We start from the raw sequence: 22,731 nt of genomic DNA, 5'->3' as shown, positions 1-22,731 counted from the left end.
TTAGCCGGTGAGCATTTCTAAGCATTTTCTCTTAAACAGCACTTTATAAAAGAGAAAGCAAAATCCATAGAAAATGCGAAGTCACCAATCCAGAGAAGTACTATTTGGTGATGCCGGCGACTCTGAGCTTGACCCCAGTGCCCCGGAGATCCAAGGGCCCTGTGTGCACTCTGTGACAGGCTCCCTGACTCGTGTGCTGGGAGGGGGCGGAGGCCAAAGACATCAGAGCGGGCTGGGGGTCAGAGCTGCAGGGGACCGGGACCGCAGAAGTGGCGAGCACAGGTGAGAACCGGACAGGGCGGGAAGGGAGCAAAGTGGCTGCCCAGCCTCTGATGACAAAGACTAGAGCAGTTAAGAGACAGAAGCTGGAACAAGCCTGTGTTCCAGAAGGAAGTCACTGACACTTGACGTCTCTCGAAGAGTCCCGAGCTGTCTGGGGTGCGGCCCCTGGCAGGACGAGGCACCCCCCACGCTGTGGCTCACTGCCGGCATCCCCCACTGAAGTCTCCACCTAGCAGCATCCAAGGACATTCCAGGGAGATTACAGACTTTTTTTTAAGTGCTCAAATTAAGTAGACTATGAGAGCTCCTCAAAAGCTTTTGTTTTTTTTGACCAGCACACTGCCTGGTACACATTGCCAGGTAGGCATTAAAAAAAATTTCTTTTTAAATAGGCAATTTATAATACTGGGAGGATTTTATTTCAATGTTTCGGAAAACGTGACTATTATTGGAAAGGGTTTGTACTTCTACAACTCTGGAGATCGGAGAGTGTGTCCTCATTTTTATAAACCACCTCAGGCAGAGGAACACCTCCGATTAGGTAAATTTAAGTGCTTTGGAAGGGCAGTGAAAAAACTCAAGAAATTCAAGAATTGTCATCATTTCAGGGGAGAGAGTGGCTTCTGCAGCCCAGGGTGGCTTCATATATTCAGAGGACACAGGAAATGTCTTCTGTGTCCCTCCCCGGCCAGGGACAGCCAGGACGGGTCCCCTGGTTGATGGCTGCGAGGCTGGCAGAAGGCAGACCAACAGAGAGGGGCCGGGAACTTCTCCGACCAGCCCAGGCCACACGCAGCCGCACGGCCGACCCAGTACCCGTGGTGTGGCTACTGAGTACGTTATCCCGGAAGCTCCTCGGACATATGTCCCGCCCAACAGTGACAAGGAACCAGAATCTGGCATTCAGGGCTCTCATCGAAGGAGTGACCTCCATTCTCCTTCCACTCAATTACCTGGTATTCTCTGTGCTAAGTAGACATGGACAGAGTTTTTATAAATTAAATGACGTTCTGAAAATACAATAAAACATCATCACATACAAGTCTCTTTGAAAAGTCTTTCCAATTCAATTCTCAAAATTATCTTACAAAAATGTTGTGCAAAAACACTGACCTCAAATAAATAGGGGGGACAAAGTGGGAAGAGCGAAACTTGTTTTTCGTTTTTTAAATTAAAAGTTAAAAACACCAGCTGCACTTCAAAGGATTTGCAGGATGTAATGCATCAAGAAGGCTGTGAAAACCAGCCTTCAGAGTCAGAGTTGCATTGTCAGATGAGGTTGCTCTGTGTTCAGAATTCACAATGGATGCCTCCGCTGAGATCCTTCACCACACCCTCTTTGACCAGCTTGAGGAGGAACCTGGTCTCCGTTGTCACATTATGCATGGTCTGAAAGTTCATGGCAGCCATGCAGAGATTGTCGAAGTAATGCAAAGGTGTTTTGGGTTGATTGAGGTCATATCCAAAGCCTGCCAAGCTGACTTCATCACACAGATGTGTGGCTAAGACAACAGCAATGACACCAATGGTGGGCACGTTCTGAAAAAGAGGAAAAGACAAAACAAGGCTTAGCACCACTCACTGCTTTCTAAGTGCTACACATGCTCTGCTAAGTCACAGACGCTTGCCCTGGGCGCTGCGATGTTATACACCGCGTAGTTTTATGGGTCACAGAATTCCTGAAGTCTGAATCTAGACTCCAAAACAGGGTCTGTGATGTGAAAACCTCTTAACACACTTGGCAGGTCCTCTTACACCAAATGAGAAGGTGTTCTTTGTAAAACTTCTACCTCCTGGTCCTATACGTGATGACCAGAACTGCAAAGCAAGTCCATTTCCTTTCTTACACAACAGAAGTCTATAAGGTCTGCCCTGGAATTAGGAAAATCCCCAGGACCTTCCACCATCGCTCTTGGGACCTGCTTCTGGAGGCCGGCCCCTCCTTGCTGGCTCCCGGGGACAGTGTCGGCCTGAGAAGAGAGCACCCTCCGCTCCCACCAGCGAAGACCATGTTCACTTCTCACCTGAACTGCATCCCACCGCGGACCCTCATTTGCTTTTCTGGCAAATAATGCTTCCAGGCCATTTTCACACGTACGCTGCTATACCAGTTTCTGCCCACCCTCTGTGTGAGCAATTTTTAGGCCCAAATTAAGAGTTTCCACATTTGTTCCTTCTAAAATGTATCCTACTGACTGTGGCCTAAGGTGCCAAATGTCTGAACCGTTCTGGATTCTGATGATATCACCACTCCCTCCCTCGTGTCCGCTATCTCGCCACTTGCAAATCTGGAATCATGCTTTCTGGATCTCTGTCCCAGTCTTGAGCAAAAACAGCACACAGGGCAGAGAGAAATACAGAAAGACCTACAGTGGTCTAAGCACTCCCTGAAGGCCCCTGCTGATCTACTAATGACATTCTGTTATACAGTTTTTTATGTGTAAATGTGCCATTTTTCATCCTACTTGAGTCTGTGGCTTCCAGAAACAACTCTCTTTGTCTGTCAACTTGAACAACAGTGAACCCTTCAGAGTTGACAGTTTAAGTGGATTAAGGAACCTCTACAGAACTCATTTGTTCAAAGCCACCTATGCTCCTTGATGTGTGGCATCTGTGTCACTCATCACTCGGTAAAAAGAAACTCAACAGTTACTGAAGACAAGAGAAATTAACCCAAAGAAAGATTTCTGCCTGTTCAGCCACAGGACCCAAAGAGTGTCCTGTCTTACCTGCAGCCAGCTCCGTACCTAGCATATCGGGAAGACTCAGTGTTTACAGAAGGAGTACAAGAAATCAGCTGCGCATAGGGGCAATGTATGGAGAGAAACTCAGCAGCTATGAAAAACTGCTCAGAGCATGCTATCTCCAGAACACATCCCCTAAGATCACACCTCCTCAACTACCAGACTTCCCTCTCCGCTGGAAGGACGTGTCACCAGGCCTTCCTGACAACAAAATCCCAGTTTACTGTTTATTTCCAAGCTTTGCCCTAGGCATCTCTAGACACGCATTTTTACTTTTAAATAAAAACGGAATGGTATACATGCTCGGTAACTTGATTTTCTTGTTTATTACATTATGGAGGTGTTTCCATATCCATTTGTTTTCCTTCATCCTTTAACAGTCACAAAATACTGCATCAGCTTTATGTAATATGTTTAAATCATCCCCTAATGAGAAATGTTTAGGCCGTTTTTAAGTCCTTTGTTATTAACATTATGGTAAACATCCTAGAATAGCCACCTTTGCAGATTTCTCTTTTCTCTCTCTCTCTTTTTTAAAGATTTTATTTTTAACTAATCTCTACACCCGACGTGGGGCTCAAACTCACAATCCCAAGATCAGGAGTCACAAGCTCCACCACTTGAGCCAGCCAGGTGCCCCTCTAATTTTCTTATGATAAAATTTTTAGAGTAAAATTGCTGGGTCAAGACTATTCACATCCACATTTAAAGCTGATATATATACTGCCAAACTACCCTCCAACTTATAATTCTACCTGTATTCCTGCCAGGCAAGGACATTATCAAGCCTTTAAATCTCTGCTAAGGAAACAGGAAAAAATGTCATTGTGGCTCTAATTTACTTTTGATTATTGGTGAAGTTGAACATTTTATCATGTATTCCTTGGCTGTATTAATTTCTTCTTTTGTGAAATGTCTGTTCATATCTTTTCCCCATTTTTTTTTTATTGGCCCATCTTTTCTTTTTGATTTAGTAAGATCTCCTTATACTTTAGGAGTATTTGCTATTATATATATGATAAAATTTCCCCTGCTTATTTTGTATTCTAACTTTGTTTCTGATATCTTTTGCTGTTCAGTAACTTCATATTTTATGTAATTAAATCTGCTAATTTTTTATAAAGGTTACTTTTTAAATAAGAATCTACCTACAGGGCGCCTGGGTGGCTCAGTTGGTTAAGCGTCTGCCTTCGGCTCAGGTCATGATCTCAGGGTCCTGGGATCCAGTCCTGCATTGGGCTCCCTGCTCCGCGGGGAGCCTGCTTCTCCCTCTGCCTCTGTCCTCTTCTCTGTTCATGCTCTCTCTCTCAAATAAATAAATAAAATCTTAAACAAAAAGTTTGATTCATTGGGCAAACGGAAGAACCTGCTAATCTGCCTACTGGTTACTGGTTAACCATATCTAAGACTCTAATAACTCAATGTTTGTAAACTGTGACCCTGACAAGCTCCAGGTATATGCTAGGCAGTATCTCATGCCCCCAGTGTGAGCAGCACCCCACCCCCATTTCTAAATTCCTGGCTTTCCTTTATATATGGAGATTTTGCTTAAAAGTTTAAGAATGTGGTGCCTGGGTAGCGCAGGTGGTTTAGCATCCAACTCTTGATCTGAGCTCAGGTCTTGATCTCAGGGTCATGAGTTCAAGCCCCACATTAAAAAAAAAAAAAAAAAGTTTAAGGATGATTTCCACTGCTTTTAAAAAAGTTATCTTTAAAGACACAGGCTTAGCTATTCGGCTCATAAAGAAACTGATAATAAAGGCATCACCACCCTCCTGGTGTTGGCACAGGGTTTGCAGGTAAAGAATTTCTATTGCAGTGAACGAACTAGAGAGAGCACAAAGGTTCTCAAGTTAGGCTACAAAATAAAATCACCCAGGGGACTTTGAAAATCCCAATATATAGACCACAGCAGAGAACAATTAAATAGAAAGTTTGGGATGGGACCCAAGGGTCAACTGAAAAGCACTGCTCTAGGGGGCGAACTTTACTTACCATCACCTATAAAGTGATGATAAATGTCAAGTCTGACCTGAGTGGCCCACTGAGTTAAAAATGTAAAGAACTTTCCAGACCACCAAAGTGCCTTTCACTCTGGAGTCCCAGAGTCAGAATACTTTAAATAATATCTCAGTGACCTAAATGTTAACATGTGGACTACACAAAAGAGATAAGTCACCAGGGGAAAAGCCAAGTAAACAATGAGGAGCCCTGAAATCAAGATGCAGAACAGCAAACACGCACGGGGCCTGTAATCAGTGACTACATTTCTACACTGGGAGATGCTTCTGGGGATACAGCTGAGCCTAAGTGAAATTTGTACAGAGATCTCCCTTCCAACACGGAGAAGAACAGTTAACTTTCAATTACAACAAAAATACCTTATCTCGGCCCCAGAACCTTGACTGGGGCTCTGAGTATTGAAGGATGTCAAAGGCAGTCTCTTTGATAATAACTGGATTCAAAATCCTGAAGTGTTTTGGCTGTAGTGGGATTTTTTCCGCCACCTGCTTCCAAAAGAAGAGCCGCACCCAAAATGGCTAAGGGAAGAAAGCAAGCAATCATTAGGCGGACTGAATAAAGTTATCATGCCATCAGAAGGCAGGAACGTGCACACCTGCTAAGCAGCCCAGAGCCGTGGGCACGACCCCAAATGGGCTGGGGTACTGCAGTCACTGAGATCAATGCCAGTCCGATGCCCCAGCTCAGAGTAGCAACCCCAAAGGACCTAACTTATGAAGGTGGCACTGGACAAGAAGAGGAACGGCAGAACCAGCTCTGGTTTGTTTGGGGAAGAAATTCCCCAGGGAATGACCTGAGAGGGGAAGCCTTTCTAAGACCGAAAGGCATCACTTGTCCCCGGGGAAGACCAGGCGAACAGATCCGATTTAAGGGTATTAAGGGCCATGAGTGCCCCACTTGGATCAGGCCCTCCCCCTGCATCCTCCCTCCACTGACTTGCTCTAGTTCCTAGTCCTGTGAAGTCTCCTGGTAACCAACTGTAAGTCATTTCCTATGTGCTTCATCTTCCAACTAGACCAACTTCTACCCAATGGAAAATCCAGATCATGATAAGCTATACAGAATCAGGCTTTGCAGACAGAAATTCTCCATCAGATGGTGCTTATGTGAAAAGTCTAATATATCCTATTAATTTTGCAGACAACTAGCTTTTATGTGTGTCTATAAACGTTGACAGTTGACCTCTGAAATTTATTTCAGCATAATGGGTGGGGCCATAAAGTAGTATGATCAATTATTACAACAAACAAAAGGGAGTTCATGAGGGCCATTTCCTCAACATCTGCCCCTCTGGAATTCTGTGAATTTACTCCAACAAGGGGACTGCCAGCAGAGCATTTTTAGACAATCTCTTGGGGAATATTCCTCAGAGGTTTTATATATATATTCTTTTAAAAATCCTCAATAATGGTTTATATTCATCCAAGTAAGTCTAATTTCTGGATTAGCCAAAAGATATGTAAATTCAAGCCTGGTGAATAAGGTAGGTGATCAGTAATAACAATTTTGGTCCAAAACCTGATATTCTCATTAAGTAATGATTGCAATTAATCTTAAATTCTGAAAGTCATTCCCAACAAGGAATACTGATAGTTTCTACAAAGGCAGTAGCTATTTGAAAGACTACACAGGGGGCGCCTGGGTGGCTCAGTTGTTAAGCATCTGCCTTCAGCTCAGGTCATGATCCCAGTGTCCTGGGATCAAGCCCTGCATCAGGCTCCCTGCTCAGCGGGAAGTCTGCTTCTCCCTCTCCCACTCCCCCTGCTTGTGTTCCCTCTCTCGCTGTGTCTCTGTCAAAAAAATGAATAAAATCTTTAAAAAAAAAAAAAAAAAAGACAACACAAAAGTACAATTGACCCTTGAATAATGTGGGGGTTAGGGGCACCATCATCCCCTCCCCGAGTAACTGAAATCCACAGATAACTTCTGACTCCCCAAAAACATAACTACTAATAGCCTACTGCTGACCAGAGGCCTTACCGATAATATAAACAGTTAACACATTATTTTGTATATGTATTATATGTTGTATTCTTACAATAAAGCAAGCTAGAGAAAGGAAAACGTTATTAAGAAAATCATAAGGAACAGAAAATACCTTTACAGTACTGCACTGTATTTATCAAAAACAATCTGCGTACAAGTGGACCCATGCAGTTCAAACCCATGTTGTTCAGGGGTCAACCGTATACATTCCACTGTGTTTGTTTAAAAATAAAAGTCTGTAATTACAGTTAGAGACCCCTCCACTTTTTACGAAGGAACACTGGAGAGCTGAATTTCTAGTGCTTACCAGGGTTTCATTTTTTACCATTGCTTGAAGCCAGTTGAAGTCAACACTCTTAAATAAAACAGCAACAAACAAGTCATTGGAATAATATTCAAGGTCAGACAGTGGCGCGCCCTCTGGATAAGTCATCCTGATAGTAGTTTTATTACCAACATGCTCGGAATATCCCTCAACTGGTGCACTGTTTAACCTATTTAAATAAAAAGGACAAAGATGAATTGACAAAGCAAACCATCAACTACTGTATCACATCATACAAGATCTCTTTGTTGTGTCCCACACACGTTTATAGGGCTGGGAGTAAGCTGTGGGTTGGGAGTAAGGCCTCCCTCCCGGCAACCTCAAGTCCCCAAGGGACGCCCACACCTCCTCTCTGAATGTCAAGCAATTCCATCCAGTCCTACCATTTTAAGCCAACCCAAACATTATACTTCGGGCTTTCTCTGGGCATCAGTAATGTTTCCTCGAAAGCTTCCCGCTGTGCTCAGATATTAGGAGATCTTGCCAGAATTTCAGAAAGGTAATCAGAAAGGAAACCAGGAAACCAGGGCGAGGCAGACACAAACCACAATTATACTGACAGGGTTGGGACCAAGGAGGGCACTCGGCCCAGGTGCATCCTTAAAGCAAGGACTTGGGACACTTAAAACTGTTAGACCAACAAAGGCTCTTACCAGCGTGGTTGTTTTAGGGCAGATTCTAAGAACTCTTCTGAAAGCACTACCACTCACCCAGTTAAGAGTTTCGTAACCTCAAAGTCTGTTTGGTCCTTCCCCTATATTACCACACCTCTATCTCGGGTTTCTTCTCTATTCCACTGCCACTTCTAGATCTGATACCTACCCCTGGATTATCAAAAGATAATTATTACACATGACAACCAAATGCAAGGCGTGCCCCTGAGGCAGTTATCCACCCCCCCTTTCTTTTCTTTTTCAAAATAAAGGACATTATCAGGGTTGTTGGTGAAATCTGGATAAGGACTAGATAGGGCCTATATTTTCTCAGTGTTCATTTCCTAGTTCTGCACAATGTTCTGTGGTTCTACAGTTCTAGAACAGAATGTCCTTGTTCTTGGGAAATGCACACTGACTTATTTAAGGGTAAAGGGGCTTGATATTTGCAACTAACTATCAAAGGGTTCAGAAAAGAATAATCGTATATATAAAGAGAAAAACATAAAGCAATGTAATAAAGTTGGAGAATCTGGGGGAAGGGTGAATGGGCGGTTCTTTGTACTATTCTTGCAACTTTTCTGTTAAATTTGGAATTGTTCCAAACCTAAAAGTTACCCCCCAAAAGCTTCTTAACTGATATTCTCCCTCATCATCAGGCTAAGCCACCATTCCTCTGTCCCCAGCACTCAGTGGCCTCCCAGTGGCCATGCTCCCCAGTCTGGTGATCTGCAGGCCACCACTGGGCATCAGGCCACCTTGCAGCCCCTTCCCCACTCTCCCAGCCCCACTCTCCTTGTAGTGAGCAAAATGGAATCTCTCCTGTGAGGCAGGGGCCTGAGTCAAGCAATGACGCAAGCACGTAAGGTACTGCAGCTAGGAGAGACCAGCATCAGCTGACCCCCAGAATTGATAACAAGCAGAACCAGAGGAGGTCTGCGGGGGCCCAAGACCAATAAAATCCCTTTAAAAGGGGAAGGATTTTGGCAGCAAACTGTTAGACTCCTCAGACCTGACCCCTCTATGTCTGACCACTTGTAAAAGGCAACTGCCGCCGAAGGCTCTGCCCAAATGATCTCCGAGCAGAACCGAGAGGCTTCGCTGCTGGAACATCAGAAGCAGGAAGTGCTGAGAGCTGACGCGGACCAGACCGAGGCTTTATCTCAACTGCACCCCACAGACTGACTTCGCGTTTGGTTCGTTCACTTCCTGCACCCTTCTGTTAGCTTGTTTGTTGTGTGGTTTGTCTTCTCTCCTGCTTTGTGTGCTGTGTAAGAAGCCAAGTTTAACCACATGTGAATTATCATCGAGTCTGGAATCGTGAACCTGCTTTCTAATCATGATTAACTTTGCTTTGTGACTGAATAAAGCTGACACTGGGGAAAGACACACTCATGTGTGTGCCTCCAGAGCGTGCTCCTGACACTCCTGCAATAGGGCAGGGCTCCACACCCGAGATCTCCCTGCCTGCCTCCTCCCTGGAGCGCCCAATGCCACTGTTCGGCAAGGCCCCCCTTCTCTCCCACCACCTCTCCTCTGGCCCAGAGTGCGCACTGTTGGCACCCCTGGTTTCTCTCCGCTCCTCTTCCTGTATCAGTCACGTGCCGTTAGATGGGCACGGGGCCCCGTCTGCCTGCGCACACATCTTTCAGCTGCTCACACGGGGCCAGGGCTTAGATTCGGAAAGCCTCCGACCCTGCATTTGGACTGCTGGCATCTGGCCTGGACCCGGGGCCCTCTAGGGCCTCAACGTCTTCACTGGTGACACCAACAGAGATGGCTTCCCGGAGGAATGAGAACCTCTAAAGCACGTGACACAGTGTCTGGCACATGGAAAGCATCCAGTGAAAGGCAGTGGTTATAGCCTCCTTCACCCCAACCTTTACAGTCCTCATAGCCCAACCCCACTCCTACTCCTTCACCTTGTACCATTCCTGCTTTCTGGCCACTAGGGCCTACAGCACCCCTTTTACCTTTAAACTAGGCTCTTAACCTGTTTCTTCTATCTCTTGGCTCTTACAAAAATCTGGTTCTTTCCTACAAACCCCTTACGCCCCCCGCCCCCTCCTCCTGAGCCCCCACCTTCCTACACATTCTCCAAAAATAGGTGCTAACATTTATTGAGCAATTACCCCAAGCCCGGCACTAAATGTTTTACGCTAAGTTCTAAGGGCTTTACATCTGTGAACTCATTTTGTCTTCACGGTAAGCCGAGAAGATGCGTACTGTGACTGCCTCCAGATGAGGAAACGGAGGCACAGGAGAGTTAGGAAATTTGCCTGAGATCGCAGCGACTGGGGACAAAGGCATTATGTGAACACATCACGTTTAGGCTCAAAATATCTGAAATGGATCTTGTCATCCTCCCTCACTAACCTGAGATTTTCCCCAACTACTCCCATTTCTGACAGCAGTTCCATTAACGTCTGAGACCCCCAGACTAGAAATCCTGGTGTCCTCCGACGTTAACTGTCAGGCTGTCAGAAAGTCCTGTAATTTACTTTCTCAGTATACCTCTTGGAAACACATTAGTCTCCATTTCCACTTTCTCCGCCTCTGAGGTCCCCACACACTGCATGCACTGACCACAACCTCAAAACCCAGTCCCCAGCTCTAGCCTCTCCTGCCTTCAGTCAAACTCACACACTCCTGCTGAACAAATGTGATGGAAGACCCAGCACGTGCTGTACTCCTGGTTCTGCACTTCCTTCTGATAGGGAGAATTGATTAAAATGCCTAAAGAGCCTTAAAAACAATCGAATATCTTTAAGCCAACAATTCTAAGGATTCTTAGAATTATTTCCAAGGAAATAATCAGAGATAAAGTCATAAGTATGAGATATGCAAGGCATTTTCACAATAACAAAGAAACTGAAAAATTCAAAATATCCAGCAATAGGAGGACACTATAGAAATCACTTATGATACTCTCATTTAAAGGACTGCTAAGCACTTGGAAGAGTTAATTTTCCAAGAAATATTTAATGGCCTCAGAAACTGTTCATAATATTATGTTCAAAAAGCAAAACACTTGATAAGAATATAAATGCACTCATTAGTATGTGTATAGAACAAAAGTGGAAAAAACACAGCAAATTAATAGCAGTTGGTTATCTGGGCTCCGAGGGGTTATTTTCTTCCTTACATTTTTCTGTATTTTTTTAATCTTCAAGAATGAACATATTTTGCTTTTATAAGGAAAATAATTTTTAGCCAGTGAAACCAAAAAGAATCTAGGATGAGTGGAGTTCAGGCTGTGTGTGTCCTAGATCCCCGCCGGCCCTGTCTTGTGGGACGCATCCACACCTAGCCCTGCTCCCGGAAGCCAGGCATCCCACCAACTCACTGCCCCCCCAACACCGCGTGTGCCTCTTGGTCCTGCCTAGCTCAGGCTTCCTCCTGAATCTAGCCAGCCTTCCAAACCTCACCTCCTCTGCAATTAGGGTCAGTGTGGCACAGTTTGGGGCATCCAATCATTTCGTGTTTTTGTTCCAACATCTCAAGCAGTAAGCCCCCTGCAGGCACTCACTCCCCGTGTCCCTCGCTGCTGCTGGTTCAACGAGGACCAACAGCAGTGAGGTAAACTCTGGAGGTGAACCCATGTACCTTATCACAACATCGAACTGGTTCAGGGCATGGCCCAGCACCAGTCCGTGGAGTATTCCACCGCTTCCGATAACCACACAACGCCTACAGCTCTTGGCTCTCAAGTGTTCAGGCAGGTCATGCTCAGGCAGTATTTCCAAGAGGGTCTGGACTTGACTGGAGAACTTCCGGAATCCAAAAGGAGGATCGTACTTGTACTCGGCTTCCTTCACTTCGGGGGCCTCCTTCACGAAAGGCGGTAAGTCCGGGTTGTACCTGTGCTCAAACAACTGCGTCATCAACTTCTTCGCAAACTTGGGTCGGCACTCCTTTTGCAAGACTTGCTGAGCATATTTCTGAGCTCGCTGGAATGAAATCACACCAATCTGAGTTGGAGAAACTCTCAGGCATTAGAAATATCCTCTTACAGACGACACTGTGTCCTGTGATGTCTGACAGAGCTCCCTGTTGAGTCCTGTCTTTCAGCATAAAATGTCTGCTTTTTTAGAGCTAACTCATGCTCAGAAACGTAAAGAAATAACCAGGGAGATAAACTCAACAAGAATATTTACTTCATTATACAAGGAAAGCATGTCTTTGTACCCCCACCTCCTACCCCTAGCCTAAGGTTGTTCTCCAAATAAATTTGGGGTGAGATATGTACTTTGAAGTCGCTCACATTTTATAAAACCCATCACATGCTACCACATGGATGAACCTGAGAACACTGTACTAAGTGAAATACGCCAGTCACAAAAGGACTGTCTGACTGCACTTACGTAAAGTCTCTAAAGTACTAAAATTCATAGAAACAGGAAGTAGAATGGTGGTTGTCAGGGACTGGGCAGGGCAGGGACAAATGGGGAGATGCTGTTTAATGGGTCCAGAGTTTCGGTTCTGCAAGATGTAAAAGTGCTAGAAATCTGTTTCACAGCAATGTGAATACACTTAACAGGGCCAAACTGCATATTAAAATATAGTTGAGATGGTAAGTTTTATGTGTTTTGCTTTTTTTTTTTTTACCATAATTTAATAAAATTTCGTATTTCAGGTTCTTATCTAGCAGGATGAGAAACAGGCTGATTTATCAGTTGGGCAATGAGCTTCATAGAGTCTGGAATGCAAGTTATTCTAAATGTAATCAGGCACAATGTCATGTCAACATAGGAGTGGCCTTGGTTTTGCATACGATTTTCCCTGCACATTAATGCTTTGCCTCCACAAGGAACGGCCACTGTAGGCCAAGTACAGTGGTCCAGCTGAATGCAGCGCCCCTCGGAGGGACACGGTCCAAAGGCCCACTTGCCCCAGGCTTCCTCCTGGCTCAGTGTGGCCAGATGCTGCTCACAACCGCTTGGCCAGCAGTTCTCCCTCATCGTTGTGCTTTCTGCCCCGATCGCCACACTCAGCACCGCTGGCCCTGCCTTCCCCGTCCTCCCACCAGGCTATCTTCGCACACGCGCACGTACCCATGCATGCGTGTCTGTGTGGATGAAGTCCCAGAGTTCCTGCGGTATTTATTTTTAGGACTGAATGTGTCTTTTAAACCATGTCTACACTACAGTGAGAATTATTATTGTTACATATTATTTTAAATGTACGCCCCAACTATGTTTTTCCTCAAAGTTTTATTATTTTTATGGTCTGGTTTTTGAATAATGAATATTTTTGTAGGAAAACACCTATCTTATTATAGCAGAAGGCCCCCTGCTCCTCCCTTTTTAAGTTACAGCTTCAAAGAGTTATCAGTACCTGGTAAGAGCACACTGTCTGCATCTTGAGGACGTGGCTCCGTTTCTGAAAAGAGGAACCGATACTCTCTGAGCACAGATGAGGCTGCAGACACCATACACAGTCACAGTCTTGGTCTCCCGTCACCGAATCTCCCACACTTTAAAATATGGCCATTAGTCTCTTCACTTTGTGGGCTCAAGGGGGCATAACCAGTTAGAGGGCTGAGCTGGCGTGCTAACCCAGTCTGATGACTTCCCGAACGCCTAAAACCACAGCCTCTGTCTACACAGAGCAGCACACAAACACCACCACAGAGAACAAGAGTTTAAATACGAACCGGTATCTTCGTGAGAGATCAGTGGGAAAGCCCCGCAAGGACCAGTCGTGACCCTGAGCAGCACCAGAACGGAAGGCCTGCCAAGCCCATGTCACTCTGCAGCCCGCAGAGACTCACTGCCCCGTCAGTGGGGGCAGGGTGAGCAGACAGGCCACCCACACCACACACGTCTGCCCCAGACCCGAGGGCTGAAGGTTATGAACAGCAAGTCGTATAGAACAAGAGGTTGAATCTTTCGCTATAGAACGACATGTCAAGCATCTGGTGTTGCAGATCTCCTAGGACAGAAATGAACGTCTGAGAAGTGCCCGGAGGAACCCAGAGCAGCTTCGGGATCGATGCATGACTGGAAAGACAAGTAGGTGATTGAGCCAGAAACCTGGGCTCAGCTCTCCTGGGCTGCCAAATTTCCTCTTTAGAAGTTTCACTTGGAAGGAGGGAAATTTCATTCCATTTCCATTCTGGCAAAGAGCTCCATTTCAGGCTTCAAACTTAATTTTCTAGGCTGGGAGCAGAGCACAAGGCTTAGTAATCACCCTCTGACCATGACTCTCTCACAGCGAGGTGCAATACATCGATCCGGGGGAACGAGTGTTTGAAACACCACTGGAACCATCTACGGCGACAGCAATTCCTTTTCTCCTTCTGTTTCACCTCATTTAGAGACATGTAACAAGCCCTGAGAAAGCCCCGGGGAGCGTTTCTTCTAACCAGAAGCTGGTCCAGCCTCTCCCCTGACTCCTCCATGCCTTGAAAGCCTGGGGAGGAGAAGCTCGCCTCGCGGAGCCATGACAAAGAAAGGACTGTGACCCTTCTCTTCCCCCTGCTGCAGAAAGCTCCAACGCTGGAAGCCGAAGCAGGCCGGAGAGGAAGGACACGGAGGGGTCTGGGTGGCATCCATCCAGGGTGAGGGCCACGGGGGAGCAGAGAACCAGAGACTCTTGCAAAGATACAGGAACTCCCATTTCTCTCAAACCAAGGCATGGAAACGAGGGCTTCGGTTTTTACAAGCCTTCCAGGCTGAGCTTTCTGGCTGCCCACAACTAAGAATAAACAGACAGCTGGTAGTTCCAATTGTCAGTGAGGTGGCCGTTTGACATGGGAAACCACCATGTGACAATTCACTGAAGGGTGTTTAAAAAAACCCAAGTAATTCTCCTCGGCAAAGTCTCCACTTTCGTTTCTACTGCATAACTTTTAGGACAGTACTTCTCAGAAATATAAGTAAATGGCATAATTCTTCGTAAAAGGCAACGTTCTCTTTTCCTTCTTTAAATACAGGACAGGGCACTGCACTGAGGCTGAGGCAGAGTTTGGGGGCTGGAACTAACCAAACCGGGGTGGGCGCCCGACTCAGCCACAGGCCACGTGAACGGAGGGCATGAGTTAGGTCTGTGAAAGGCCGCTCCTGCTCTCCTCCTCACGGGCCCATTCTGTCGCCCCCCACATTCTGCACTGTGCCCGAGACGTCACGTGAAGAATGGATACCATCACAGAACAGCGACCGCGGGCAAAGCTACTGCCACCCCGAACTCACGTTCAAGTTAACCATCCGGAACCTTCCCCTGGCTACCAGCGGGGCAAAATCTGAATAACCAAGTCATAGAAAGAACACCACAGTAACAACTCAAGCAGTCAGGGGCGGCCGGGGACTGGTGGCTGAGGGTGGGGACAGACTACAACGGGTGAGGGAACTCACTTGGGTGAAGGACGGAATGTTCTAAAATTGGACTGGGGTGATGGGGGTGTAACTGTAAATGCACGGATGCTATCAAACTGTATGCTTAGAAGGAGTAAATCTTATGGTGCGTATACTTTGTCGTGGTAAATGGTTAGGAAAAAACAATCAGAAGACCTGGATGCTGCATCCAGTTCTAGATCTATTAACCAGCAGTGTAGCCTTGACTAAAGCATCCAGCCCTAGGTCAAAGCTTCAGTTCCCTCATCTCTGACATTCGAGGATGGTCTGGGGCAAAGGGCTGGTGCCGAGGACAGGAAAGAACTGGTCTAGAGGTACAGGCACCTGGACTAAAAACTCAGCCCAGGTCGCTCTGCTTACCTTGGCTACGTGAGTGTAGATCTGCAGAGTCAGAGGGAAGTAAATTTGGCCATAATTAACTACACTGCATAAAATGCAGTCCCCTGGGTGGTATGCGGTTTTTAGCTGAGAAGAGAGAGGGCCTAGTTCAAACTGTTGCGACCACGTGGCCCAAACCTAAACTGACAGGAATGTGCCCTCGCCTCTCTTCCAACATCTTTTAAATGCAATTTCACATCTGAAATGCGCTTTCAAAGTATCTAGATCCTGGCAGAGACCACTGTTAGTCTTTTTAAAGAAATGGCACATTAGGGGGCATCTTTAAATAGAAAAGACAAAATCCACAACCACCACGGCCACACTTCTGCTACTGTATTAACACAGGCCGGGTCCAGCACAACCAGACAATGCTCAGACTCCCACAGGGTCAGCAGGGTCCCCCTAACATGGCAAGCTGCTGAATATCCTCAGCAGAGCTAACAGGGCCTCATGGCTTTGAGGCCCTCTTCTGCTAACCTACATCCACAACAATTCAGATCTGTCTACACGCTCTTGGTGATAAAGACCAATCTCCACCAACAGCCTGGAGACAGGGTCTTCTTTGAAGAGAGCTCAAACCACCTCACAGCCATTCAGAACACCAGGACCACACCGGCCAGCTTCTGTGGCCGTTTCCTCTACTCTGGGGACTTGAGAGAGAGTTTCTGATTTTGCTTTAATGAAACATGACCAGATATCAAATTTGGGACCTGGTGAGTGTGGCATTCAAGGCCTTTCCCTCTTTGGTCCTGGCTCATTTTCAGTCTTCCATCCTGCTGTTCCCCACCCCAATCCTCAGTGATATCCAACTCTCGATGTACGCCTAGTTTGCAAAGCCCTGGAGGGCACATGCTTTCTGCACACACTGCTCCCTTGGCCTGGAATGAAGCAGGACAACCTGTCAGGACCACTGTGAAAAGTGGGGCATTCTGACAGTGTCAACAGTGTGAAAAAGCTATAAAAAAAGTCTCAAGTAAAAAGATAAAAAGCACCCCTAATTCCACCGCGGTTACAGCAGACTTTCATTTTCTGCTTTATTCATTTCTGAGCTGACCAAGGCTTTCACAAACACGTTTGACTTGTATCACTACCCCCTGATTCTTTCCTCTTTCTCTACAAACTACAGGGGACTTTCGACTTTATTCCTTTCTGTATCATCTGGTTTTGCACTTACTTTTGTGACTGGAAAAAATAATAATCTTTTAGACATCTTTTAGAATTGGGTTGATGTGGCAGTCACTGTGGGCTGCCTACTGGGTCTCCATTTCCCCGCTCCTTCTTAGGGAACTGTAGTTTTGTGCAGGAAGCTAACAGCCCTGCTCCAGGCGGGCAGTGGGGCCTAGAAGGCTGACCTTGCCCATCAGATACTCCCATCCCCCTTGTCAGGGACTGGTTAGGAATCCTCACTGCAACCAATCAGGGCAGGGCACTGGCAGCCCTGAGAGACTGTTATTGGTCCCACAGTGAACTTAGGTTTTGAAACTGGCGCCATCAGCCTAAATGGAGGACTCCTATTTCATGGTTTAGGGGAAAGGGGATGGCGAGATTCTTTTTTTTTCCTGTCTACTATCCACTGGTGGATATGAGGAGAGTTGAACAGAAACTATCTGACCTATTCCTTGAAGGGATATTAAACTTAATGTACATTACTGAAAATACTCAAAGAATTGCCTGTTATTTAACTGTGGCTTTTCTATTCAATCGGAGTTCAGAGATGAGACACCACACCATGGTTCAGTAATATCTCCCCTCCCTCTGGAGTTGAATATACCTAGGTACATATTCATTAACACAAAATGTTAGCACACAATCCCCATCTCCCAAGGGCTTGCTGAAAGGACAAGTGGGAAAGAGTTAAAATATTGCAGGGTTAAGTGTTAGGATTAAGGTATGAAGGCGCTTCTAGAAGACAGAGTAGGATGATCAGAGAAGGCTTCTTAGAAAAGGTAACTTCTGAGCTGAGAGTTGATGTAAAAGATAAGGAGCAGAGAGGCCAAGGGAGGGAAGGGCTCCAGGCAGTGAAGTTAGAAAGAATAGAGCAAACATAGGGGAAAGTCTTTTCAACAAATCGTGCCAGGAAAACTGGATACCACTTTCTAAAGAAAAAGGCTGGACCCCAACCTCCCACCACATACAAAAACTAACTCAAAATAAATTAAAGGCCTACAGTTAAGAGCTAAAACTATAAAACTCTCAGAAGAAAACACAGGCTTAGGCAATGATTTCTTAGATATGACATCAAAAGCACAAGGAACAAAGAGGAAAAAGAGATAAACTGGACTTCACCAAAATTAGAAAATTTTGTGCTTAAAAAAAAAAGAAAAACTTTTGTGCTGAAAACGACACCATCAAGAAAGTGAAAAGACAATTCACAAAATGGGTGAAAATACTCGCAAGCCATATATCTGATTAAGGGACCAGTAGCCAGAATATATGGAGAACTATTACAACTCAGTAATATGAAGACAAATAGCCAAATGAAAAACTGGACAAAGAACTTGAATAGACATTTCTCCTTAGAAGACATACAAATGGCCAATGAGCACACACAAAAAGAGGCTCATCATTAGTTACCAGGGAAATACAAATGAAAACCATAATGAGGAAGAAAGAAAGAAGCTCGACCAAGGGGTTGTGAAGGGATTTAGTGCCGGGTACCAGCAGCGCTGGGCGGCAACAGGAGGCTGAAGAGCCTGGCGGGAATGAAGGCACAAAGAGTCCCACAGGCCAGACTCAGAAGTCTGGATTTTCTAAAGGTAACGGGAACAAATCAGAGTTTGAAACCAGGACGCACCGTACTGGATTCAATTTTTGGAAATACTACTACCACCATAGTGGGGCATGCCTGGATGCAGAAAGGCGGGTAAGGAGACATGAAACTGGGGCAACGGGTGGGAGCAGAGGAACTGGAGCATTATTCCTGCTCCCAGAATCCCAGAAACTATTTTTATAAACACCATCCTTGTTTTCAAATAACTTCTATTTTGGATGAGACAACAAAACACTTAGGTAAACTACTGTATCAGATGGAGTTTCAAAGTACGGTTGAGGTGCAGCGTCGAAGGCACTGAGTTGGGGACCAGCACTGAGAGCAGGGAAGAAACCAGCCTATCCTTTCCAGCCCGGTACTGGTAAAATTACAGACAACCACACTTTCGGGCCTGGAAGGGATCAGAAAAGCCCTTGCGCCACCAACTGTCTGATGCCTAAATTCTATCTACAGGACCAAACAGTTACCCTGGCTTTGCTTCAAGAGCTCCAGAGATGCGCCAGATTGATCCCATTAATGCGGCCCATTAATCCCATCTTCTGATGCCCGGGACCATCACCTCCTTCTCCTTTCAGCTGGGCTGCCTTCCCTGGATCCACACGTCCGTCACTAAGGCCACCTGGGTGGAGCTGCCCCTCCCAGAGGCCCGCAGCTGCCACATGCCCTGCACCAGGCCTTCTGTCCTTCCAGCTACGCAAACATTCCCATCCCTTCCAAGGTTCCTCGGGGACATGGTCTTGAGTCTCTTCTCTGGTCATCCTCAGAAGTCACTGGGACTCCTTGGGGAACCTTCCAGAGTAATAGCTGTAATGATCAGAGCACTTGTGAGCCCTGCAGGGACGGGCAGACCATCCCTGGGCTATTAATGTCGCTTACGGGAAACAGTTATAGGCAGCCACGGCACAGGCCGATGCAGACGGCGCTGGCCAGGCCCTAAACCCGCAAAGCTGATTTTACCCCCGGTGTTATTACAGCACATCTCCTCCATCTTGTGCTTGTGAAATGGTGGGCTGGACCCTGGCACGCCAGAGCTCCTGTCTCTCCTCAATTAGCCTGGTCTCAAGAGCGATTATCTCTGCAGTCGGTCAGATGGTCCATAGTGTGACTAACTAGATGGGCAGGAGAAAGAGGCCACAAAGAGAATGCAGACAAGCACAGTGAAGAAGCAAAGGCAAGAGTTCAGGGCCGTCGGGACGTTTGCAAGGCCAGCCAGGGCGGGAGGCGGGAGGCCCGAGCAGAGGCACGGGACATGTCCTGCTCCACCAGCATGGAGGAGCTGAGGCCGGCGGAATGAAAAGAGTCAGCCAGCCTCCGGGGACGGCCCCGCACGGGAAGGAAGGCTCTGGGAGACACAACGGTTCTGCAGGGGCCACGCTGCGCATGCGTTATTTATACTCCCTTCACTTTCTTCTACCTGCCTGTCTCACAGAAGAGGGGAGGCTGATTCGCAGGACATACAGATTGAAGAAAAAATACACGTGACGAAAAACGACTAGAAAAGGAGCTCCATGCACGTTATCTTATTCAACTCTTGAGGACCGCCCTGTCACACAGATGTTGTCTGTATTTCAGCGCTGGGAAAACTGGGACTCAAAACAATTAAGAAACCCGCCCAAGGTCTCGTCTTTGACTAAGTGGCCTTTAGACTTGAATCTAGGTCAGAAATTTAAGGTCCCTCCTCTCTGCATCAGCCGACCTGTAACTCCTGGCTCCTTCTGTGGCCCTCCCCTACCCGGGCAGGGAGCGGGCAGCAGGGGCTCGGACTCGAGACCACGCTACTGAGTCCAAGCCCCGACTCTACCGCTGCCTAGTGAGGGTGACCTTATACAGGCCACTTAATCTCCCTGTCCTTCCATCGCCTCAGCTGGGAGGTAATGACAGTTCCAGCTATGAGAGTTAAATGCGTTTATAGTGCTGAAGCACTTCTAGAATAGTTACACAGTATACATTAAACTAGATTAACTAAACTAGATGTGAACTTGGGCAAGCAGCTTAACCTCCCAGCCTTCATCGGTCAGAGGGAGAGAATACTGGGCTATCTCCCCGTCGTGATGATAATAATGTGCCCATACATGTTGGTCACCATTATTTGCCATGCTACCTGACTTCAAATCATCTCTTCTTTCATCCAGGACGGAACGTTATTGGATCATCTAACCACTCAGATAATCCGTGAAATTAGCATTTAATAGGTCAACTGATTTAGAAAAATAAATACAAATTGAAAGGAAAAAGCTTGAAATACAGTGTGAAATCATTAAAATGAAAAATAAGAATGACGTGACACTAAAAGAACTTGCCCCTGTTCTAAGGACACGTATGCTGGTAACATCACAGCAAGCTAGCCCCACGGTGGTGCCTAGAGTGGGTCAAGTGCAACTCACCTCCCCCCAGTGACTTCGGTACATGAGGGAAGAATACTGTGGGGTGGGTGGGTTGGTTATTTGTTTTGCTGGGAGGGGGGAGGGGTTGTCTCTGATTTTGGAGTGCCTAAGATGAAGTGTTTTCTTTCTGTTTATAACTTTCCTGAGGACTCATTTATAACCCTTTAGAGATGATATTTCTGTTTAAGTATAAGCTTGGAAATATTTTAATTTAAACCACACCAATGGCATATCTAACCTTTACACGGTCCGGGTCCACATAATGCATTTTTTTCATGTCACATTCTTCAGTAGTATAATTTAACTTGAGAATATAAAGAATCCACACTCCAAACACAAGCAATGTACACCTGGAAAAAAAATCAATTAGGTATAATGATGCAGTTATGTGATAATCAAGAGAAATCATGTGAAATAAGGGAAAACCTACCCCAGCTTCAGTTTGCCTGCCAGGTAACATGAAAGTACAGCCTTTAAGGGGACCTTTGTGGCTGACTTAAGGCACCATTTCTTACTTTCCTGACAAGAAAAATTAGTCATTTACGACTATCTTTGTTATAAGTGAATACAGAGAAAACATTTTTCTGCAAAGGCACCCTAATAAAATATGAACCACAATGCAGACCACTGGACTTTACAAAACCAAGTAATAGCTTTTGAGCTACAGAATCTCAGCTTCAATTTTTTGCCACTTTAAAATACTGCCAGGGGCGCCTGGGTGGCTCAGTCATTAAGCGTCTGCCTTTGGCTCAGGTCATGATCCCAGGGTCCTGGGATCGAGCCCCGCATCGGGCTCCCTGCTCCGCGGGAAGCCTGCTTCTCCCTCCCCAACTCCCCCTGCTTATGTTCCCTCTCTCGCTGTGTCTCTCTCTGTCAAATAAATAAATAAAATCTTTAAAAAAAAAAATACTGTCAGTCTTGGAGCGCCTGGGTGGCTCAGTCAGTTAAGCATCTGCCTTCGGCTCAGGTCATGATCCCAGGTTCCTGGAATCGAGCCCCGCATCGGGCTCCCTGCTCAGCAGGAGGCCTGCTTCTCCCTCTCCCACTCCCCCTGCTTGTGTTCCCTCTCTCACTGTCTCTCTCTGTGAAATAAATAAATAAAATCTTTAAAAAAAATAAATAAAATAAAATAAAATACTGTCAGTCTTTCAAATACTGTATGATTCCACTTATACAAAGCACATCATCAGAAATCACAGAGACAAAAAGTAGAATGGGGGCTGCCAGGGGCCAGGCGAGGGGAGGGAGTCAGAGTTTAATGGGTAGAGAGTGTCGGTTCTACAAGATGCAAAGAGTTCTGGAGGGGGATGGTGTGATGGTTGCCTAACAAGGTGAATGTATTTGCTATCACTGAACTGTATATTTAGAAATGGTTAAGATGGTAAATACTATGTTATGGCTATTTTACCACAATAAAACAAATGGGGGAAAAATACTGGGAGGCCTTAAAAAAATAAGAAAACAAAATAAATAATCTACTCATTATTGCCTCTAAAGATTCAACCCAGAAATGAGGCTAACTGAGGTGAAACAGAACCACCAGTCACCCTTAAGACCATCTACAAAAACTGCTTTTAAAGATCCCACAAACTCCTATTATTATATAGTTTAAAATACACACATGCACCCACATACACACACAGGATTAAAGAATTGAGTCTAGTTCTGGTTCTAGAAATTTCGTTTTTTTAAAAAGATTATTTATTTATTTATTTATTTAGAGAGTGGGAGCGCAAGCGGAGTGGGAGAGAATCTCAAGCAGACTCCCCACTACTGAGCATGAAGCCTGATGGGGTTCAATCCCATAATCCACAAGATCACAACCTGAGAAG

The 22,731-nt window shown here is 45.8% G+C and overlaps 1 protein-coding gene and 1 long non-coding RNA gene across 8 annotated transcripts in view; one reads left to right on the top strand and one right to left on the bottom strand.

Moving 5' to 3' along the window:
* Positions 1-678: 678 nt before the first annotated feature.
* The window catches only part of ST3GAL5 (ST3 beta-galactoside alpha-2,3-sialyltransferase 5), a 49,013-nt gene continuing 26,960 nt past the window's right edge, over positions 679-22,731 (bottom strand). For 2 of the 7 annotated variants that reach the window (XM_088026435.1, XM_028122440.2), the window contains 6 exons: positions 21,138-21,249; positions 13,350-13,394; positions 11,619-11,962; positions 7,342-7,528; positions 5,408-5,566; positions 679-1,821 (listed from right to left, as the gene is read on the bottom strand). In XM_088026435.1, the coding sequence (XP_087882561.1) occupies positions 1,573-1,821; positions 5,408-5,566; positions 7,342-7,528; positions 11,619-11,962; positions 13,350-13,394; positions 21,138-21,249 (1,096 nt within the window). In that variant the 3' untranslated portion in view covers positions 679-1,572. Of the gene's footprint in view, positions 1,822-4,178; positions 4,333-5,407; positions 5,567-7,341; positions 7,529-11,618; positions 11,963-13,349; positions 13,395-21,137; positions 21,250-22,731 lie in introns of all 7 variants that reach the window. The other 5 variants (XM_088026437.1, XM_028122441.2, XM_088026438.1 and 2 more) reach the window with 4 other exon arrangements.
* On the top strand, positions 13,613-15,480 carry LOC114223484 (uncharacterized). The gene is made up of 2 exons (XR_003612156.2): positions 13,613-14,026; positions 14,229-15,480. It is a non-coding gene; the product is annotated as an uncharacterized LOC114223484 (long non-coding RNA).

The sequence above is a fragment of the Eumetopias jubatus genome, unplaced genomic scaffold, assembly GCF_037043125.1.
Source record: "Eumetopias jubatus isolate StellerSeaLion01/CBP00866 unplaced genomic scaffold, mEumJub1_p1.0 scaffold_9, whole genome shotgun sequence".
In the NCBI taxonomy this organism is placed as follows: Eukaryota; Metazoa; Chordata; class Mammalia; order Carnivora; family Otariidae; genus Eumetopias; species Eumetopias jubatus.
The sequence above is the reverse complement of the archived record's forward strand: the minus strand, read 5'-3'. Positions and strand labels throughout refer to the sequence as shown.